At 36.5% G+C, this 23,882-nt stretch overlaps 1 protein-coding gene across 2 annotated transcripts in view; it reads right to left on the bottom strand.

Moving 5' to 3' along the window:
- Nucleotides 1-17,064, bottom strand: part of Shaw (Shaker cognate w) — an 84,835-nt gene extending 67,771 nt beyond the window's left edge. The window contains exons 1-2 of one of the 2 annotated variants that reach the window (XM_011299212.1): nt 16,985-17,064; nt 4,576-5,105 (exon numbers count right to left, since the gene is read on the bottom strand). In XM_011299212.1, coding sequence (XP_011297514.1) covers nt 4,576-4,902 — 327 coding nt within the window. In that variant the 5' untranslated portion in view covers nt 4,903-5,105; nt 16,985-17,064. Of the gene's footprint in view, nt 1-4,575; nt 5,106-16,953 lie in introns of both variants that reach the window. The other variant, XM_011299213.1, reaches the window with a different exon arrangement.
- Nucleotides 17,065-23,882: the final 6,818 nt, after the last annotated feature.

The raw sequence follows: 23,882 nt of genomic DNA, 5'->3' as shown, positions 1-23,882 counted from the left end.
ATGTCGTATATCAATTAATAATAATTATACAAATCATATTGATGATTATTATTTTGTAAAAAATCATCTTATGCAAGTAACTTCTGCAATTTCAATAAATTTAGGTATGTAACCGATAACTTTGTACTTAGAAACATATAAAATAAAAGCAATTAACAAAAAAAAATATATATACATATATATATATATACAGGGTATCCGAGAGAAAACTGTACACCCAGATAACTATTGAATGTGGGTAGTAATCGAAAAATCTTTCAAATAGAAGTTGTAGGGCTCCAAGAGGGAACAATTATGAGATATGTTTTGAGCATTTAAGTCTTCATGTTTTTATGCTACAAGCATAAGTTCATTTTTTTCATATGGGATCAAAAATTTTCTTGTAACAAAAGTTGTTGGACTCGATGAGATGAATCTAATGATGTCACACATAATGTGTTTTTTATGCTTTCTGAGCTCAAAAATACTAAAAATGGAACTTGCCTACGATATTCCAAATTCAGACACGATAAACAAAAAGTGGCCTTTAAATAAGAACCAGTAAACACCAAAGTGTAAATACCAGAGCTATCTGGTGTACCTTAGTTTTTATTGTTTCTTAGTTAGTACGAATCGGGTGATTATTGAGTTCAGATTATTTTTGAGTGATTTCGCGTATCATGGTTTATTCCGCAAATGAAGTTGTGGATATTCTACTGGTTTTGGGAGAATGCTGAGGTGCATATCGCGCGGCCGCTCGATTTATCGACAACGGTACCGACACCGATTACGTCATCCCTCAGCTTCATGCATTCGGGTTATCGAGAGAAATTGTCGAAGAGGAAGAGTTCTGCAACGACGACAACGACAACGACGGATGAATCCTGACAATCCTCGTACGCTTACCGTTTTGGCCATGGTTCACATGAACCCTCACATCTCTTTAAGAGAAATTGAGAGAGATTCAGGTATTCCACGAAGCACAGCTCACAATATTTTGAAATCGAACCGTTACCATCCATATCATATCAGATTGATACAAGCACTGTCTGCACAAGATAGACAGGATCGTGTTGCTTTTTGACACTGGGCCATAAGGATCTTGAACGAAAGTCCCGAGTTTTTCCAAAATGTCCTTTTCAGTGATGAGGCGACGTTTAAAAGTACTGGCGCATTAAAGCGTCCTAATTCCCATTATTGGTCTATGGAAAATCCTCACTGGACTCAGCACATTGACCACCAGCATCAGTGGAGTGTAAATGTGTGGTGTGGCATTGTTGATGGGCAAGTGATTGGGCCGTATTTTTTCAACGGAACAGTCACCGGTCAACGCTATTTACAGTTTTTACAAGATGACCTCCCAGTTTTATTGGAACATGTACACTTTCACACAAGACTAAGAATGTGGTTCCAACAAGACGGTGCGCCACCGCATTTTGCACTTTGTGTAAGGAATTATCTCAATGTTCTGTTTCCTCGTCGTTGGATCGGCAGAGGTGGTCCTGTTCTTTGCCCTCCGCGATCACCTGATCTAACTCCACTTGATTTTTATTTATGGGGCTACATTAAAGATGTAGTCTACAAAAATCGACCAACGACTGCAGAAGATATGAAAACACGTATCAGAGGCGCTATTGCCAACATTCCTCAACAAGCGCTTCGAAAGGTTGTGCACAGTTTCCGACGTCGACTTGAGTTGTGTCTTGAAGTGAATGGTGGGAACATTGAGCACATGTTGTAACGTCTTTCTAGTAGAACAATCCATTGGCGCCTTTTTGTTTCTCCTTTATTTTTCTGTTTATCGTGTCTGAATTTGGAATATCGTTGACAAGTTCCATTTTTAGTATTTTTGAGCTCAGAAAGCATAAAAAACACATTATGTGTGACATCATTAGATTCATCTCATCGAGTACAACAACTTTTGTTACGAGAAAATTTTTGATCCCATATGAAAAAAATGAACTTATGCTTGTAGCATAAAAACATGAAGACTTAAATGCTCAAAACATATCTCATTATTTTTCCCACTTGGAGCCCTACAACTTCTATTTGAAAGATTTTTCGATTACTACCCACATTCAATAGTTATTTGGGTGTACAATTTTATCTCGGACACCCTGTATATATATATATATATATATATGCAAAAAAAATTACCAGTGGCTGAACTTCAATCAGCAAGTCCTGACCCACCACTGGCGGAGGCCTGGTCAGCGAGCTTCGACGTGCCGAAGGTCAACCATGACTGGGCCAGAGCTGTTGCCAGAGTATGGGGCAGCCACCTATTTGCCAAAATGCCAGCTCTGGCACCCAGGGGTGGCCCAGGCTTCAACCAAGCTTGGGTACCCAAAGTTTGGCAAACCAAGAGATGACCGAGCTTCAACCGAGCTTGGGTGCCCAGAGCTTGGCTACCCGAGACTTATGCCAGGTTCGGCCCATTTCCTACCTGGGATAAACCATCGTTAAATCGGACCTTGGAAATCGATGAAATCAGACTTGGAACAGGCCGGAGTCACTCAAAGGGCTAAGGTTTTTACATTCCTGTTTTCGTCGTCAGCCTTTGGAATTCTTACCTGGGAGATCGATGATTGTTTTCGTAATTTTTTTTTGCAAATATCTAAGAAACTATCCAACCGATTTCCTTTTCTTAAATGTTCGTCGCAATATGCTCTGTATAGATCAGTAGGAATATATACATGTGTTCCTAGAAAGCTGATGAGATATTTCAATTATTATGTTTTTCAAAAAAATTTGCTGTACGCGCTCTCTGATTATTTGTTTAACTAAACGGTGCAGTCATTTTTCTCGAACGACTAAGACACAGTATTGTTACCATGCGCTGAGTCAATTTTTACTGACTTTTTTCCACCGTGTATGAGAAGACGAATTCGGTCGAATTCATTCGGATGCATTATACTACCCTTGAAATTGGTAGAAATTTTACTCCTTAATTAAACAAGCAATGTAGAACATATGTGGGTGTAGAACACTCTTAACTGAAAATTTGAGTTCTTAAAAAATTTAGCTGTTGAGAGGTACTGAAACATATGGTTTGGTGGTCAAATGAAAAGGAAGGCCGTAAGCAAAGTGTAAAACCGTGAAACATTGATTTTCTTGTTTCATTGAAGCACATTCTATTACACCGAGTTGTGTAACCGGTCTGTAACCCCACCAGTTAGGTGGATGATCTCGTAAAGGAATACTTGAGTGTTTTAGAAACTTGTAGAGGCAGAATGAAAAGGGGTGGGTGGAAATATGCAGAGGCGTTTTGTTACCGAAGAGTTTGTAGTCTATAGTCGCGAGTACCTCAAGTCGCTGGAATAACTCAAACCTCTTGAATTTAATATGAAACGCTTTTCAGAGAAGGTTATGTGTAAAATGAACCATGGCATAAAATAGATGTGTTCGCTAGTGTAGGTTTCACTGAATTCCTTTGTTCGCGGGTCATATAAGTCTCGAATCGGTTCGGCTATTCTCCCCTTCTCTTCACTTCTCCCGAGGGCACCACTACCCTTCGTGAGCAATTAGTGATTCTTCCGAAGGATCGATGAACATTTTAATAAGAGACATGTCTGACCTCCAAGCAATACTCTCTATAGAGCAGCGGTGTGATGTCCCCGAATTTGATTATTATTCCGTCAATTCGCCAAGTCCGAAAATTGCCAATCAGAATATCGGATGCTATCGATCTTGTACAAACCACCGTTAGGTCACTTTTCTTCTTGTATTATGAATATTTACACCGATTCAGGTCATTGCGAAATTCGGACAACCACTGTTTTCAATTCATCGACGAGAAATTAAATTGAGTGTGTTCTTCATTTTCTGGAGAAATTAATAAGCTTCTCAAGGATTTTATCTTGAATTGGAATAAGGTCAATATTGAAGTAGCTTTAGTGTTACGATGAATTAAAATATTACTCGATTAGACTCGGAATCGTCATCGGTTGTCGCAGCTTTCCAAAACAAAAATCATCATTTCTTTGATGCTTTAAAATTGAACTGGAGAGTAAATATTGAATAAAAATATATGCTGGTCAACATGGAATTTTGTTGATAAAACTTGAATTGCATGTTTGGATCAAAGTTTCCCGCAACACTTTCCGTGAAAACGTGAATATTCAGTATCTTATTTCAGTTAATTATGGAAATTCAAGAATATATTAATGGCAATATTCTCACCCAGAACAATGCATATTTTAACTGTGAAAAATGAACTCAATGTTATGTATAAATATTATTTATTTCGTATTTATCCAAACAGAAAAATCAGTATCAATATAAGATAAGTCGCCGCAGACTTTTTTTGTATCATTGATTAATCTCAAATTTTCTGATTTGAGGTGGAAAGAGGAAAATAGTTTTATGCAATAGATTTAATTTCGGCTCAGACTGTCGGAAATTTCTATCAATTTAAATCTACAATATCGTAAAAAACGTAAGAACCTTGCCAATCCAACCAACAATGCGCTCAGTAACTAAGTAACTTAACCGGATTTAATACATTCCTATGATTGAGTACTTTAATGAGACTCTAATGATTAGTGTAAAACCGGATCAGTTGCCAACACCTCAATGCTTATAAGGGAAACTCACCTGAGTATACGTCATCCAACAGCAAGGCTCGACCTGATTGGAATCGAGTCCCCAGAATTCGAGTTCCTCCTCGAAGAGTGGGCCACACACATCGGTAGGATAATGAAGTTTTCCAGTGCGATAGTAGTTCAACACCTGTGCAAAGACACCTGGATGTCTGTCAAAGAAATACTCGTTCAATATCGGATCGTAATTAGCCAATGCTTCAGTCAACCTCGACAATCTAGTGGCGGGTATTTTCTTGAGTGTTGCTTTGTACGTTTCGTGCCTGATACCGCCAACATTGAGAACCACCCGGTTCTCCGTGTCCATAGTTAACACATTCATGATTATTGATTTTTATCGGCCATTGTTAGTGATTACAGATGATTTCTGGAAGTTTTAAGTGGATGTGGAGTGTTTGACCGGCAATTATTCGTCGGATTCAATCGACTGTGTGCGATCAGAGTCGATCCTTGCCCCCTCCTATCGATCCCCGAGGCTCTCTGCTACCGCTGGTAACTCACTGCTGTACCGCGCCGCGTCACCTCCTATCAACACAACCAGCGAGAGTCATCGATTACTCTTATGCAAATGTTTCATATAGGCTTCCACCAATAAAAAGACTGTATTTTAGTATATATCTATGACATAGACTAAAGACATAGCTTTATTTTAGTCGATGACAGTCTAAAATTCACGTTCAGGATTCAAATAGAGATTCTGTGCTCGTTCAAGTTCTCAACAATGTGGGGATTGAGGCAACTTCAAGTCAAGTCGCAAAGTGTGAAGTGTAGTTGAAAAAAAGGTTGTTTTTAGAATAGCATTTAAAAAGACTTCTTTGAGGTATTAGCACGTTAGATTTGGATATTTCAATTTAATTCCTAAATGTTAAAAATAAATACTCATAATTAATGACGTCTTTTAAATACTTATTAATAATGCTCTACATTAATAGTATTAATTTGAGACATCGGAAAGTGTTAAGTAGAGATTTTTTTGAATCTTAAACTAAGATTTATGGGGGTCTTAATTTTAAACTTTTAAAAGTTTCACAGTTTCAGACTTTGAAACGCGCCAATGCGCGCTTATACCAAGTAGATTTCGATTTTACTAGGTGTACTTAACACCGAGGTTTTCCCCTTATTTTGCGGTTCTGCAGAGTCTAGGGATTCCATTATTCCGTGCTCCAATTTACGAAGCCCCACCGGTTTTGTTTGTTGACTACAAATATACGCGGGGATAATCCAATTGTAACAAGAGCCAGATTCATAGCACACGCAAGTTTTATTAACGCGATCATATTCTCGCCTGAAATTCACGGATTCGAAAAATCTCCATTCATTATTAAACATCATATTATTCAAGTAGTTTAAAGTGTGGGGCAAAAAGCGGGGATCTGATGGAGAAATTTCGACGAATCATTTTGAGAATCGCCATATATTGAAGAGAACCGCTTCACCATTTTCAACATCCATTGAATTGCATTTTCCCCTCTGGCAATATCCGCGGTATCTACATCTCGTGTACAATGACAGCACGAAAAATGGGAAATCGAGGGGTGCAAGAAAAAAAACAAGGGATCTCATGAATTTCATTGAGCGGGCGTCAAAACATATAGTTTCGAATTATCCCGACTCGTATTCATGAAAAAATCGGATTTTATATCACGGACAACTTATTTTTTCCTCTTTCATTTCTTTTCCCTCAGTACATAAAACGTATAAATACAAATAAACTGCCCTTTCCTTTCTTTTTACGAACAATTTTGATTCTGAACAAGTGAAATCTGTAGATATTGAATTTACAAAATTACTGGAGCGTTGTAAAAATGTATGCAAAATATTACCGCACCATATGAATTTAATAGGAATCACAGTAATTATTATTATTGTTGGCTTCCGGATGAATGCCACATTTCCTTACGTTTTGCAAACATTGCAGTCTGCATCTTTAGGACTAAGAGCTCTGTTATTTGAGTGTAGTCCTTGTATGCCTTCCCATGCAGTGGGGGTGGTAAATGTGCGAAGAGTACAGTGCAGGGCCGGGGAGGGGAGGTTCAAGCAATTACTTTCAATTATTATTCACTACTTTTGCTTCGAATTGGAAACATTAGAATCGTCCGATTTTCCGATTGTCTAACTTTGCGGGGAAATTATGTAGAAGTCTGGAATGGAAAAATACCAAGTTTGAGTAGAAATGGTGCTGAACTTTTAGGAAAGGGGACGAATAAACGGATAAATTGATTCTATGAAAATTTGTTAATTTATAGGTCCTAACATGGGCTTGATCTGAGATAAATTTTAGCGCGTTCGGTCGAGACGTTTTCGAGATATCAGTGATTGTTTCTGAAATATTTTTTGCAAATATCTCAAAACTATCGGAACGGATGTAATTTTGTATATTTGTTCTCAATGTGCTCTATGTCGATCAATCAGAATATAGATATATACAATATGGGTGATTCTGCAGAAATAGTAATACTTATGTGAATACCGTGGCCATTCGGATGTGCTTCCCAAACTTCAGCCGAACGATCGTAGACACATTGGTAGAATCTGCTAACGTGGTATTAATGGCATCTCCGAGTGTAATAATTTTGTAATACCTATCCTAATCAGAATAACATCTAGAGTACATTTTCAGAAAGTCACGGTACTTACATAGACAGTTCGTTTTGAAACATTTCTGGAGAACGGTAGCAGAAAATTATCGAATTTGACTAGAATAAATAAGAAACATATGGCGGCACAACGTTTCATCTGTCAATTTCGAGAATAGAGTAACATCATGAATAAATTCATTATTTAAGACACGCTATACTGACATAAATACTCTTGAATATCGCAGCACTGACTGGTGAATCACATATGACGCATTCCACACTATTGCAAAAAAAAAATGTTTTTTCTTTATTCTGACATAAATTAAGTATGTGGTAGAAAGCCCCCTCAGATATTCTGAAACACGAGGAAAGAGAACACCAAATAGTTTTTCATGAAAAAATTCATTAATTTCTAAAATTGCACTGTGTTGAATATTTTTGCTGAATTCTGTGCAATTTTAGAAGTTAAATTAAATTAGCTTTTTTTGTACTTCTCAAAACTTCATTTGAAAGGGGGATAAATTCCTAGATAAATGATATTTATACTATTATTTTATTGCGTATTAACTTTCTAGATGCCTAGAACATCCACTCAACGTCGCAGATGTGTGGATACAACTTGCTCGGTAGAGCAATTTCACCACTGCACTTTTATAATTAATATCTCAGGCCCTATCTTGAAACACCCTTTTGAAATATAACCATCGATACTCAGTCAAGTACTCTATCACATATCTTTTTTTCTTATTTTTAAAAACCTGCTCACACGTTTTTTTTTACAATTTTTATAATTGTTTATCTGGAAAGGTATTTTGAATTGAACTTCACTATAAAGATGAAATTGTGAGATGAATATATAATTCTTTTGCAATAAAAAAGGATTCCATTATATTTCCGATACAACCAATTTTTATCGAGTTATAATGCTATAAACATTTGCTTGTCCTGAAGCACCACCAATTTGTATGTTGTATAACTTTTGACTTTTACCACATATCAAAAAATTGCACAAAAGTAGTTTTTGGCCGATACGAAATGGTGTGAAATGCCTCAGAATGTGAAATATATTCAGAAAAGTTATTCATCTCCACGAATTTTCAAGGAAATATCCGGTCAGTCAGCACTGACTTAGTAGCAGGTCTGATCCTGTAATGATAATGAAAAGTGTGATTTCGTGACAATCACACCCAGATAGTACTATACTTAAAATACGTGATATAATGAACGCGATAATTAACGGGATCGATCTTACAATGTACGAGTTTTAGGTCGTAAGATACGTGATTCGACCTTGTAATTTACGCCCCCTTTCGCGAAATTTACGACATCTCAATTACATCGAATCCGTGATTGGGATGGTAAATGCAAGGACACATATTAAAAAAACTTTTTGGGCAGCGTAAAATCTTCACATTTAAGGATATTTTGTGTCATTTGAACATGACTTTCAGTAACTTTTTTACGTGGTTTTAGCTTGTAATTTACGTTTTCAAACTCGTAACCCGAGTCAACATTTTAGTTGGATTTTCAACGTATTTCTAGCTCCCCGTACCGTCACACTTTGATGTTGAAATTTTCCGCCCATTTTTCAACGTACTTTCGACCGACCTCAATGTAATGGTCGTCGGACGTCGAAAACCCGTTCAATTGCTACTCGGGATTTCGACGTACCCTCAACTATCATAACGGCGTCTCCCGATTATCATATTTACCACTGGCTTTGACTTTATTGCAATGTTTCACATAATTTTTATGTAAGAATGATTTACTACTTTTTATAATTACTAACTCAATGTAACTCTTAAATAACTTCCTTCTTTTATTCTTTAACAAAAATTTGCCTTTCATTCAACTCTGATTATTTATAAGGGAGGGGGATATCGTAGAGGGTGGGATGGGCCCCGTGCCCAGCAAAAGGAGAATTGACGTTGAAAGCCCGTTGAGTGTCCGTTGAGTTCCGATGGATTTTCAACGTAAAATGAGGAATATTTGGAAATAAAACCCAATATTTACGTCGACAGTCAGTCGATTCTCAACGCCATTTAAACATCGCAAACGGACTAATCGAAGTTGGAATTAAGTCGACAAACCAACGAAAATTTTGACTCGGGAATGTACAAGATCAGAAATTCCGTAAATTAAGTCTTCAATCTTGTATTTTCAGTATATCTTTCTACTAATTGTATCGGTAAAAATGGAAAATGAGAAAAACATAAAGTAATGGTTAAGCACCTCCTGCCTAATAGAGTTGGTCAACTAATTGTTTTTTAATATACTAGTATTTGAATTATATTTTGCGTAGAGAAGTTCAAACCCATGGGAATTATTGCCTCCATTTGTATGAAACATTATGGAACTGGGAAATAACTCAAGAAACACTAAACACTAAAATATACCATATAAATTCATTAGTAAATGATTCATATTCAATTAATCGGGACGAATAATAACTGGTCTGTTGAGAATAAAGGTTAATTATGCCATTGCAATTTCCTTGCGTCTCAATCTATCAACAATAATATTCGAAAGCAAACAACATAAAACAAAAAAATAAAATTTGCATGAACGTGATTTACAGAACAAGATAGAAATTTTGGGTTTTACTAAAAAATTACTAAGATTACAAAAATTACTAACGGGCCAGAACGCGTGAATTTCATAATTATTCGAAAAAATAATTTGAAAAAATAAGTCAACATATATACGTTCCCGAGTCAAAATTTTCGTTGGTTTGTCGACTTAATTCCAACTTCGATTAGTCCGTTTGCGACGTTTAAATGACGTTGAGAATCGACTGACTTTCGACGTAAATATTGGGTTTTATTTCCAAATATTCCTCATTTTACGTTGAAAATCCATCGGAACTCAACGGACACTCAACGGGCTTTCAACGTCAATTCTCCTTTTGCTAGGCACGAGGCCCATCCCACCCTCTACGATATCCCCCTCCCTTATAAATCATTAGAGTTTAATGAAAGGCAAATTTTTATTAAAGAATAAAAGAAAGAAGTTATTTAAGAGTTACATTGAGTTAGTAATTATAAAAAGTAGTAAATCATTATTACATAAAAATTATGTGAAGCATTGCAATAAAGTCAAAACCAGTGGTAAATACGATAATCGGAAGACGCCGTTATGATAGTTGAGGGTACGTCGAAATCCCGAGTAGCAATTGACCGGGTTTTCGACGTCCGACGACCATTACGTTGAGGTCGGTCGAAAGTACGTTGAAAAATGGGCGGAAAATTTCAACATCAAAGTGTGACGGCACGGGCAGCTAGAAGTACGTTGAAAACTCAACTAAAATTTTGACTCGGGTTGGAGGTATGAGTTATGGGACAGGCATGGTTTTGGCGATAGGTTAAGAGACAGTACTAAAAATGAAAATGCATTGAATACAAATCGACTCCAACAGGCAAAATTGGATTTGTAAGCTAATAAATAAACAGTTTAATAGTTGACTTTTTGTTGAACGTATTTAGTATAAAAGTGACTAGGTTAATAGTTAAACTCGCCATTAAGTCATCCCTGTTGCAAAACACATCCCTCCACGGTAAGTATGGTAATTATCTTCTATTTTCCACGGTATAACATAGAAACTATAATTTCGACACTGACCAAATTAAATTAAAAGAGAATATTCCGCGACAAGCTCAGAATTTTAATATTTCGAAATTGACTAACAGTTTTGAATAATTTTTTCAACATAACGATAGAGCGGTCATTACTATTATATTATTTCCAACATCCAACTCGGTTAGCTAATGAAAAAATTGTCATATACATACATATATACATACACGCCGACCGCGACGCCTAAAAATTGCAATTTCGCACTTCCCAAATAATATCAAAGATAAATTTCAACGATTATAATGTTGTCATTCAGAAGCAATAAAATCCGTAAAACCTGGTAATTCTTCACTTGTTTCCGCTATGACAATTGTCGGGATTTCTATGACTTTTTCCGCGAAGTTAAGATTTTTTTATGGTACATGGTCTTAACATTTAAGGGAGACATTATACCATATTCGTAATATTCTAGTTCATTGAATATGTTAATGAATATGTTGTTTGTTTCTCAAGAGATAAATAAATATCATTTCGGGGATAATTTCTGAATTCATCTGCGCTGTAGTTTGAAAGGGGAAGAATTTTCCGGACGATTAATTAATCCTGAACTTTACGAATTCATAAAGATCAATATAATAGGTTAATTGGGGCAATTTACGGCATACAATGGAGAATTAAATACCACCCGAGGGAGAACTTCTCTCGAGTCCTGATTATTATCATCACAGATATTATCCTTAACTTTTCTAATATTTCTGGTGAAAAATATTTTATCGAATATATGATATACTGATATTGATGTGAACGTTTTTCATTAGAAGTTTTAACTTATCTGCAGAGATGGAAGTTGTCATTCGCAGGGACTGACCCCTCATTTTTTTCATTTTACCAATTAACTGTACTTAATAAGATAATGGCAATCAATTGAAAATTGACAAACTTTAATTCAATCTTCATTTTTTTAGAAAATTTACAAATTTAAAGGAACTATACTTCGGCTAACAATGCACGCAGAGCATCGATTCGAAAAATTTAAGTGACGGTATCGTCATTTTTCACCGATAATTCAGATAAAAATTACGGAACACCGCAGAAAAATTCGGTGACTTTAGATAAAAATTACGTGACAGTTCCGTAAAATTTCCGACAAGCACATTTCGCTCCCGAATTACGGCAATGCTGATCTCGTGAATTGCACTAGCAATTTGGTAAACTACGGTTTCGAACACGTTAATTATGAATCCTAACTTACAAGCTTCACGTCGTAAAATCGTAATCGAGGTCTGACCTTAACCCGTAATTACGAGATCAGAGTCGTAAGCTACGAGATATAAAACGTAATTTAGGTCTTTTAAATTGTCATTTTTATGGGGTATAGAAACTTGTAATTCACGAGGGGAAAACTCGCAATTATTCGATCGGGATACGTAATTTACGTCATCAGAATGATAATTTACCTTCGCAAATTTGTAATTTATGAGGTCAGGCACCCCGTAAATTACGTTTTAAATCGCGTATTTTTGAATTAGTATTTCCTATGTGTTGCATTGAATTTCAAGTAATTTTCCTCATGAATTGAGGGACGCTTTCCTCGAACCTATCAATAAGAATTACTTATTGTAATATTTTAGGAATTCACTAAGTCCACAAAGATTTCTCCGCGGATTTGGCCAGGAATTTGCTTCAGTTGTTGAAAAATTCAATTTTTTTCACTTTAAATTTCAGGTGTAATTTTCTAACAATGCGAGTTGATTTGTGGAGATCGATATCGTATCTCCAACAATTCAGAGAAAAGTGATATCGACAATAATTAGAGCTGGAATATTTGTCTCATTATGCTTGACCTCGATTTTGATTCACGAAAACGTTTGAACATGATTTCCATGGGGGGATCAGCGAATCCTTCCTTTGAAGTGAAATCAAATCGATCTCTTAGCAGACAGCAACAAATTATTTACTGGACTTGTGAAATTTGAACGGTGGGACACACCCGGGAGAGACGTACAAGTCCATCACGTTCTGAAGGTGCCACTCGTTGGACTTTACGAGCAATAGAACTCATTGCTCACCCAACCCCACCCCAAAGTTGATCCTTCTTTATTGTTACGTCCATTCCCCTTACTCTTTATACACTCTTTCGTAATGTCTTATCTACTTAAATTATTCTCATATCCCTGAAAAAAAATTTTTAAAAACGCGTCCTGATTAGTCGGGATAGCCGCTGATGAATTTATATGGGGACAAATTTAATCAGGGTTGTAAAAAAATTAATCTTCTCCGGAGGACAGCAAATCTCGTCTCGAAATGAATTTTTTCCGACATTACTATGGAACACCTTCTTTTTTTCCCCTTTTAGAAATCATTAAAAATTCGAATTTTTCATAAACTTCCTGCACTGAAAAGAAATCACTTTTGCCAAGGCAGTTCATTTGGCAAACTCAATTATTAATATTATTATTATTATTTTATTGTATAGAATATGAAAGGACTCAACTTCCGAGCGTCTATTAATTTTTGAAAAATCAATTCGATAATGAGCATTTCATCAGGTGGAATTAATTGAAAGTTCAAAAGATTAACAAGCAGGAAAATTAATATTTTTATTCGAATTTCATTTGAATTGAATTTTTCAATTAATTCAAATAATTGGACTAAAATTTACAGTTTTAAGATTTTTTAAATGGAACTTTTAATGTTTGTTAGAATATCAAGTTAAAATTCATAGAAATATATTGGACTGCCTTATGATGACTACAAAAATTAATCAATATGTAGGGCTCCATGGAGTCGCCTCAGTGTTTGTATAAACATACATTGTAGGGTTCTTTCTTCGGTGACGAATGTTCTTATGCTCTTTGTGGTTAGTCTTTAGTCTCTTGTAGATATTGATAGAATTCAGACGTTATTCTTCCTCATGCGATTTTAATAAAGAAATAGTGATTAGTGTTTATTAACAGTGTTTTCATTAATTTAACTATCCCATTTCCAATAATGAACAACTATAAAATTTACTGCGAATTCCAATAAAACTTAACAAAAAATTCAGTGAATGTAACATAAAATAACAATACAAATAATCTCCCAATCATGCATTGTAAAAGTTTATTAACATGTCATCGAGAATATGACAGTAATTTTCATAAAAGTACTATTCTGTCATATTAATGAGACAAACGACTGAAAATTCAAGTTGTAAGGAGACCGACGAAATTGGAGAGTTTTTTATGGGAGCAAGATAAAAATTTTATCACATGATTGAATTCTCAATGGAACATGAGTATTCTGGAATGAAATAGGATGAATGTCCCCTCATTCTCGAAATAATCGAATTGAGAAACCAAATGCTTCATTAATTGTCGAATCATTTACTCGGAAAAATAGAATACTTCATTTTTAATAGCAAAACTTCATGAAATTTCAGTGAACTCTAACACGACGAAAGTCAATTAAAATTAAGATGAATATTTTTATTGAGAACGGATTTTCACTCGTTCGATAGGAAACTGGAGGAAATGAAAACGATTACCGACACCCGTAGGAAATAAATATGCATGCAAATTAATCGAATTCTCTGGCATGATTAAGAGCATGAAATTTCTCTCTGGCCCGATGGAAAAAATGAATCCTGTCAGTCAGAATTATGCGGGGAATCTCGTGGGATTATGAATGAATACCGTTTCGACTCCCCCAATTTAGCCCTGCTGGATGTATGAACCAACAAGAACATTTGATTAATAAAAAACGTAGAGAAAGCCGTTCAATTTCTCAAATTCCGCCACTAGAGGTCTCACCCCAATGCATCATTCCCTGGTGTATAATTTCATTGGAAGAATTTGCAAATCTTCATTACAAGATAAACTGGGGGGAAAGGAGCACAGCCACCAGAAAAATGGGATTTCACCTCCTAGAATTTGTCACTCAACAGCAGGATAAAGCCATAGAAAAAAAAACCTTTGTAATAGTGATTCACGCTGAGAGGAGCTTCCACTGAATTATTCAATTCTGTAATCAACGCATAGGGATAGAGGCTACAAATATTTTCTGCTAATTTTTATCAACTTTTTTTTCGTCTTTTCATTAGAGCTTGCCCTCACTATTTTACGATGGTCTATCAACATTTTTTTTTATACTCTGAAATAAATTTACGCAAGAAGCAGTATCTGCTGATTTTGCCAATTAATAGAATCAATTCTTGTAATACACTGGAAAGGCAAAGATATTAAATCTTATCTGCTGACTCTTGCAATTTTTTCGTTGTTCCGCTGTACTTTACTTTCACGATGTTACCCTAATTCATAAAATTTTTTTCATAAATATGCAGAGAAGATATTTATTTAGAAAGATAACCTTAAGAGATAATTACATCATGGCTTTAGCCATAATTTTTTTCTTAATTTAATTATGGTTCGATTTTTTCAAGTGGAAAATATTTAAAATGCAGATTTCACTCGGTACTCTATGTAGAAATTGACATTTCCATCATAATTGAAGATTCTCATATGAATGTGTGATTATAAGATGTGAAAAGTAAGGGAATACTAAAAATTTTTATGTCATTGCGGCCGGTAAAACGGTTTTTGGCCATAATGACATAAAATAGCATCATAGCCACGGCAAAAAAGTGATTCTGACTCATGCGCGTTATAATCCTCGTCTCCGACTCGGACCATAAAGTCGCACTTGTCAGATTCCCTTTTTCCGTCCTAGGCGTGAAAAATACTATTAGACTCTGCATAAGGAATAATTAACCATTTTGCAACCAATTTCTGTTATTTCCCTATAGGAAAAAACAAAAGAAAAGTGAAATCAAAACTTGACACATTTTTTTCATTATTTTTTCTCAAAGCATTGTCCACGGATTTTACTCTAAAATTCCACTCTACGCCAAATGGCGATCTCATAAATATCACATCAATATCCCAAGTATTTTCCTGATGTAATGGCGATGGTCCACCAATTTCCCGCCACTTTCATGTCTCCTAACCTCATGATGCCCTAAAAACGAGTGAAACGAGGCTTTGAAAAAGATTGGAAAAGTAAAAAGAGGTGCGCTCAACGCAACGAGACAAAGCGAAACGAAAAAATGAAAAAAATTCAACCGCTTGGTTATACAAAAGAAACGTAAAGATCGGAATACATAGTGCTTCGTGCGCGGCGTCGATCGAAACCGCCTCTCTCAAACTTCACCCCTGGCCCTACCGCCCTCTTTCACCTCCTGGGCAACCCTTGTTGCGCGTGACGTCACGCACATACCAGCCGTTAGGAAGGGACGAGGGAGAAGAAAAAGGAGAAAAAACAATACACGGTAGTAACGACAGTACGTGGTCCGTGTGAAGGCGAACGGTAGTAGTCCCGCGAGAATCGATAGTCTGCGTGTAACGCACGCGAGAAACCCAACCTGAGCCGATAGAAAAGATATTCAGACCGGAGAAAAAAGGGAAGAAAATGAACGTCAATAATTTGTTCACTCAGTATGAACCTCGTCCTTGTTCTTAATTTCAAGTGAAATCTTTTCTTCGAATTTACAGTCAACTTTCAATTCTAAATTGTTCAACTTTACACTCTATACATCTCGACTTATTTCTGCATGTTTTTCGTGCTCATGTCTACATATACATCAGCTGTGACGAACATTGAATTTCGTTTTAATCACTAAATCAAAGTAAATAGTTTAAAGTAATTTCATTTACAGGTATCGTGATAAGTGGATGGTTTATTAGAGTTAGAAGGCTTTTCCAGAGATACCTCCAGATCTAATGGAGATCTCCATTTTTATGTAATAACAGTTTCTGTAGCCCTCAATCAGTTTTACAATAAAAGTTTTATGAAAAATTTTGATATCAGTAATAGATTACAATATATTTGTGGAAAACTGACCAATTCCCGTTCAGATTTTTCAGAATAATCACCCGCATCTCCATTTCCCTAGGTCTTGAGACCTCTTGGAAAAATCCGAAAAAATCAGAGCTCACATCCTCGTTAATTCCCATGCGAGAACACGATCCTCCCAACAAAAGACAAGGAACCTCATTTCGCTTGAGAGCGGGTGGCGAAAAAATCTGCCCCAAGAGTCAACCCGTGAAAAACGAGAAGAAAAAAAAATCCCGAGATTCCTACCGAGACGGTCCCACGAAAGGGTCATAGCTGTGGAGTGCAAGCGAAGCGAAAGTCCGTGTCTTCACAGAGCAAAGGAAGAGAGAAGAATGAAACAAAAGATTCACCTCAGAATTCAAAAAAGAAAGTACCACCCACCCTGAAGTCTTCTTTCATGTCTCGGTGTTCCTCCGGGACATGTCCACAGTGTTCATACTCGCTTCATTTCCATGTTGTCCATCATCCTCATGAACTGCCTCCCCCGGCCCCCCAGGTGCCCCCCTTCTCCCCACCATCCACCTCCCCAGGGTAAAAAAAGTAAAAAAAAAAGACCCCAGAATACACAGATTACTCAGCACAATCACAGAAGGAAAACACAATCCACTATTTCCTGGTTTTTTAATCCCAGATTCTCATCGTCAGGCGTTTCCCCATTGTTTATCGCGCGAATTTGCGACGGGGACGGCTCGGGTGAGCAGTTAAATAATGGGGTAAATGACTGATAATCGGTGATTATCGCTGGGCGACACTCAGCTGGTTTGCACCCGCGTTTCCATCGTTTCCGAGACTCGATCACTTATTGGGCTTCTTACTTTGTCAACGATTTTTTTATCCAATAGCCAACGTTAAAAATAGACGAGAAAAATATGGGATGATATGCTGGGGTCTCCGGTCGAGCACAGACTGAACTGACCCCGACTGAAAGTGGCGCCACGGGGGGTGTAGCAGGGGGAGGCCAGCGGGACAAGGATGACGCGCATGTGGCGTGGAGAGAGACAAAATCGGGGGTGAACAGGGGTAAAAAATGGTTTTACCACCCCTCGGTGAGGGTGGAATCGACGCATGCGCCCCGAAGCAGATACTCCGCGAAACTGTTGAGTTTTAATGTGATTTTAATAATATACGCAGTGAAAAAAATGTCTTCAAATTTCAATTTTGAAAGCCATTTGTTTCCTCAATTATATGAGTTAGAATTCAATTTCAATCGAAAAGGCTCACTAAATTTCTCATTTGTCTTGAGAATTTAAGAAAGATGGATTTTTTTGAAAATTGAAAACTCGAAAAATTTGCTCGGTGAATGCACCAAATTTTCAGACAAGGAATCAGGCACATAAGAGTCGTATACAATTATGTTTGTGCACAAGTGTAAAAATCAAATGAAATATACACAATTGGGTTTTAAACGTGCTCATCAAATTTATTCACACAATTTCGCTGATTAAATTGTACACAATGTTATTTGCCTGTGTGCACATAAAATAGAATATGTACGAAAAGATGTACACTCAAATGAAAACAAACGTTTTTCGTAAAAATTGTGCACATTGAATTAATTTGAAATAAACAGTTGTGTACATATTTTTCGTATAATTTACATATTTACAATTGAATTTTAGTTATGCACATATGGCTTAGGAACGTGCACAATAAAGATCTGGGCGGTTATTTTTGGGCACGCCCCTAATTAATGAGCAGTAGAGTTGTGCACGTGCTATTGTACACGTAAACCGGTGATAGGTGAAGATGCTTCCAAAGTGTAGTTTTAATGACTCGAAATATCGATATACAATAACACCGGTTATGATATATGATAAAACAAGAACTGGTGTCTTTGTAAAGAAAACTGTGGGAAGTAAAAGTCTCGTTTAATTGATTCCGTAAAAACCCGTTTTTGGCCAAAATATGGCGTTTCTAGAAATTAAAAAAATGCTTCCATTCGGAAGCAAAAGTAGGCGACAACAATTATATCATTGTGGAGGATTTAGCGAAATGTATAGGTATATTTTTTTGCCATCAATAAATTGATGGCGGGCTTCCGAATGGTTTTAACAATATATTTTTCCTCGTCAGGTTGGATCTATTATGAATGTTAAATGGTCGTAGCAATTAAGCATCTATTAGACTAAAATTTTCAAATTTAAAAAACGAATTCGATCCTGATATTCTGAGCTATATAATCATTTTACGCTAAAATTTGAATATCTATAAAACCAATTGTTCAATTAAGCTCATTTTTCATACTATCCATTGTAGGGATAAACGGACAATTTCGTCGAAATTTGCAGTCTTAATAGCTTGATTTTTGTGCGGATGAAAGAGCGAACAACATTTTTTTTTTCAATAACATAAAAGTGTCATATAACTATGATTACTTACAGGATGCATTTTCCAGTTTTTGATTAATTTCAATAGTGCCAAGCATGACGAAAAGAATGGAATTAAAAAAATGCGTACAACAATTTGAACTGAAAAATGAAAAAATCTAAATATCTCAAAAAGTTTGTATGGGCGACTCTATATATTTTGATTGATAATGACAGGGGACATCGAGACAAAAATTTTCACATAAAAAAAAATGAATTCGGTTAAATCAATTTTGAGATATTTCACATAATCATTTTACACTAAAAATTGAATATCTCCGGAACTAATCAGTCAATCATGCTCATTTTCAATACCATCCGTTGCAGTGATAAAAGGACAATCTCATCCAAATTCGAAGTTAATAGCTCAATTTTTGCGAGGGTGAGAATGCGTACAACAATTTGAACTGAAAAACGAAAAAATCTAAATATCTCGAAAAGTTTGTATGGGCGACTCTATATATTTTGATTGATAATGATAGGGGACATCGAGACAAACATTTTCATATAAAAAAAAATGAATTCGGTCAAGTCAATTTTGAGATCTTCCACATAATCATTTTACACTAAAAATTGAATATCTCCGGAACTAATCAGTCAATCCTACTCATTTTCAATACCATCCGTTGCAGTGACAAAAGGACAATCTCGTCAAAATTTAAAGTTGATATCTCGATTTTTGCGGGGGTGAGAGTGCGTACAACATTTTTTTTTCAAAAACATAAAAGTGACAATAACTATGATTTTTTCCATAGTTCATTTTCAAATTTTTGATTGAATCCAATAGAACCAATCATGGCAAAGGGAATGAAATAAAACAAAACTGAATACCTTCATTAGTTTTGGAGATATTTCTAAAAAACCATTTATAAACAAATCACGATTTCTCAAAAACGGCTTGACCGATCTAGCCGAATTTTCATTCCATAGTTAGCCTCAACTCTTACCTACTATTTGACGAAATTTCAAATTTTTTGGAATTTTTTTACCCACCTTTATCTTTTCTTAACTAAAAAATCACCCCTGGCCAGGGGGCACCACGCACAGACATTCTCAAAAACTTTTGTATTTTTACATTTCAGACCATTCTACATCGTTTCCAAGCAAAATTAGATTTTTTTTTCCGGTCGGGATCGGACGATTGCAATGCTTCCATTCGGAAGCAAAAACTTGGGAAATGTAAAAGAAAACGCCAAGAAAACTGATACGACTCGATTGAAAGGATTGAATAATGAAAATAAAAAATCAATAGAGGCATGATCAAGTTACTTAGCGCGATTGTATTCACAGGATCATGCTAAAATGAAATTTGATTAGTATTCCAAAGTGGCCGAAGATAATCTTTGGCTCTAACTGTAGTTCTTGAGAAGACCCGCGCCAAGTATGTTGAACCTGCCTCTATTGATTTTTTATTTCCATTATTGAATCCTTTCAATCGAGTGGTATGACTTTTCTTGGCGTTTTCTTTAACATTTTCCGAGTTTTTTTGAATTTCTAGAAACGTCATATTTGACCAAGGACGGGTTTTTGCGGAATCAATTAAGCGAGACTTTTACTTGACACAGTATTTTTTTTACAAAAACACCAGTTTTTGTTATTTTGGCAGATTTCAACAAATTTTTTCAATATAAGTTGAACATTATTTTCACGTTTTTCAAATTTTTATTACAGACATCATGTTTTTACTTAATTTTGAGTATATTATTTGCATAATTTTTTTACGCAGTGCATAATATTTTTCAGCAATTTGAAAAAAAAACCTTTCTACATTTATATATTTATTAGATTGAATCAATTAAAAAAAAATCGAAATCTCGAAATTCACACTTCAATTAACCTCCAGAATTGACTTCAGTAACAGGTGTAATGACATACCTATGTCAAGAACTGCGTATAATTTTCGAACGAAACGCAAATTTAGAGAGGGAAGAAATAAAACATTCTCCTCTTTTTTCCTGTTACAATTCAACGGTTTCGATGGTTTGACTACACTGATGGCAACATTTCAGCGCCAAATTTTGGTTAGGGTGGATCGAACTGCTGCCAACTTAGTGACTTGAATATATTCGAAGATCATAGAAATCGAGAAAATATTGAAATGACCCCGTTTCTATGGGCATATTTTTTCCAATATTAATCAAAAAAGGGAAAACTTGTATCAATTGAAAGCTTGAGGGCAATTGATATGATGTAACTATACACCGCTTTCATGTAACTTGTGACGTTTATATTTTATGGATTGAATACGATTTGGAAGTAGTGGAAGGGGTAGTTGTGTCATGTATACATACACGGTAGCTCTCGGCCTCATTTGTTGGATAGAGATTAGATTTTTACTTGGCCGATACGCTACCGCGTATTTCGATATGGTGTACAACAGTACAGGCATTATGCGCCAATGACCTTTCTTATTGTGTAAGAAACGGTAAAAGAAAACCTGTTGTAACGAGTGATGGACAAAGAGCCCAGTAACCTCGGCTCATTTGACTCAGCCGGCTCCCGAGCTTCGTTAGTGGGAGGTGGGACAGGAGTCTTATTCATTTAACGGAGCTACCTGTTCTAATTGAATTCTTCTCCCTCCTCGAGTCCTGGTTCGGCTGATACCGGCAGAGGGCGACTGTCTGATCTAGCTGGAGTTTTCAACATCCCATCAATGTAACGTATCAATATCGATTTTTATTAAAAATAAGCAGCAATATTAGGAAAATTTTTTTTTTCAATGCTTTCGTGATGAGGAATCACCTTTAATAGCGATCTTATGTGCAAACCATATTGCCAGTAATTCAATAAATGAAATGAAGTACTTGGCCATAATTCTGGGGTGAAGTGACAACTTTACCCAATAACTTGAAGCAAGTAATTAGTGAATGGATGGTCGTTGTGGAGGAAATGAATATAACCTTGATAAGAATTCCGAAGACAGAAGATAAGAACAAGGTTGGGGAAACCTTAGCTTACCAAGGCTGACCGACTCGGACCTCACCCCGGCGTGATTTCATCATTTTCTATCGCCTGATTTGACAGTGAAGAGGAGGGAGAAAAGCACAGAGAGGAAACATAAGGCAGCTAGGAAGGACATAAATAAAGACACAAGAAAATGGTAACGAAGGAATGAAGGCACCGAGGAATAGGAAAGGGAGGAAGGCGAGGGGAAACTAACAAGAAAGGAGATGCTACGTTAGGGAGGAGACCCAACAGATCCAAAGCAAGGTAAAGACAATAACAAATCAATGAAAGCAGTTACTGGAAAAAATGAAGCGGATGGAATACAGGAGACTATGGAAGACATATGGAGCGAAGAGAGCGATAAAGAGGTCAGTAAAGAGGACAACACGGCAGTTGGCGGAAACCGAACAACAAACGTAGAAAACCTGGAAGAAACTTGACACGCGAACTGCCAGACAGCGACTATAAGACACCGAAAAGGAACAGCATCGGGCGGATAAATAATAGGTATAGAAAGAAAATGTAGTAGCAGCTGGGAAATAACTGAGTGGAAGTACAGACTAAGGATCAGAGAGAGATAGTAATATGGCCGAAGAGAACAGATACGAAATACGGATAATATATAATAACCGGGACGAGAACATGACGAGCCTACTGAAGAACAACGACGAGAAATTCAGGCTCTCAGAAGGAGGATACAGAGCAATAATAATCGGCGACCTTACTGCCAGAATTGAACAGGAAAAAGGTATAGCAGAGTGCGGTGTGGAAGAAAGCAGAGAGAAAATCAGAGGACAAAAGACTGAAAAAATAATGGAAACGTGGGATCATGGGGAATACAGGAGGAAGCGAAGGGAACTTTTTGAAGAAGGTAAGATTATCAACAAAAACAGAGACTAGCACAACAAGACGAATTATGTAACATCTAAAAGGGAGCTGAACACACTAAGGATAGAATTGATCAAGAGATGGCTGGAGGAGAAACAAGAACGGGTCGCAACCAGCAGAAACCTAACAGAATGGTGGAAAGCCATGTCATGGTACAGAAAAAGCAATAAAAGCGAGCACAAACACGATCCTATTCTAAAAGCGACACGCTTGACACAATCGATTATCTCGGAAATCTCGAAATCGTGAAGCCACGATTCCTATGAGGTAAAAGCCAGTGGATGAGACAGTTCAAATAGCTACTGGAGGCAGAAAAAGAACCAGTGGATGATAGGAACGATGAGACGAAAGAGGGGAGAAGGCAGAAGAAGTACCACAGAGAAACGAGAGAGAGACCATACAATCGGAAGGTGAAAAAGAAGGAAAATAAGGAGGAGAGACGGATCAGAAGGAAAAACCAGGAAATTAGATGCACAAATCAGAGACAAAGATGTGAAGCAGGCGCTAAGACACATGAAGAACGGAAAAGTGGCAGGAAAGGACTAGATACAGGTAGAATCTACCCAAGGAGAGAGGCAAGAAGGAGCTAACGAAGATAGGAAAATGACTATGGAAAGAAAAGCAGCTAATCGAGAACTGAAGAACGGCGGTAATCTACTCAATACATAAAAAGGGGGCCCGAATGAGGCAAAAAATGACAGCCTTCTCGTTATTACACATAGGATAAATAATAACGACGATTACGGCAAATAGAATGAGACACCGGCTAAACAAGAGGGATAAATTAACGGAGGCACAACTAGGATTTAGGAGAGATGGAATTATGGTGTTAAATACATTAGTGGGAAATAAGCTGAAGGTGAAAGGAGGGAAACTACGCATGACATTCATAGACTATAAAGCTGCGTTTGGTAAGGTCAACAAAGGAAAATTATGGGAAACAATGGAGAGAATGGAAGTAGGAGCCAAAGTTATAAGGATGACCAAACTAATATACAAAAAGACACAAGTGTTATAGACCCGAGCGGTTGGGTTCGATGATAGGGATAGATCACTCGTAGATAATTAGAAATGAATAT

This window comes from Fopius arisanus, unplaced genomic scaffold, assembly GCF_000806365.1.
Source record: "Fopius arisanus strain USDA-PBARC FA_bdor unplaced genomic scaffold, ASM80636v1 scaffold00013, whole genome shotgun sequence".
In the NCBI taxonomy this organism is placed as follows: Eukaryota; Metazoa; Arthropoda; class Insecta; order Hymenoptera; family Braconidae; genus Fopius; species Fopius arisanus.
The sequence above is the reverse complement of the archived record's forward strand: the minus strand, read 5'-3'. Positions and strand labels throughout refer to the sequence as shown.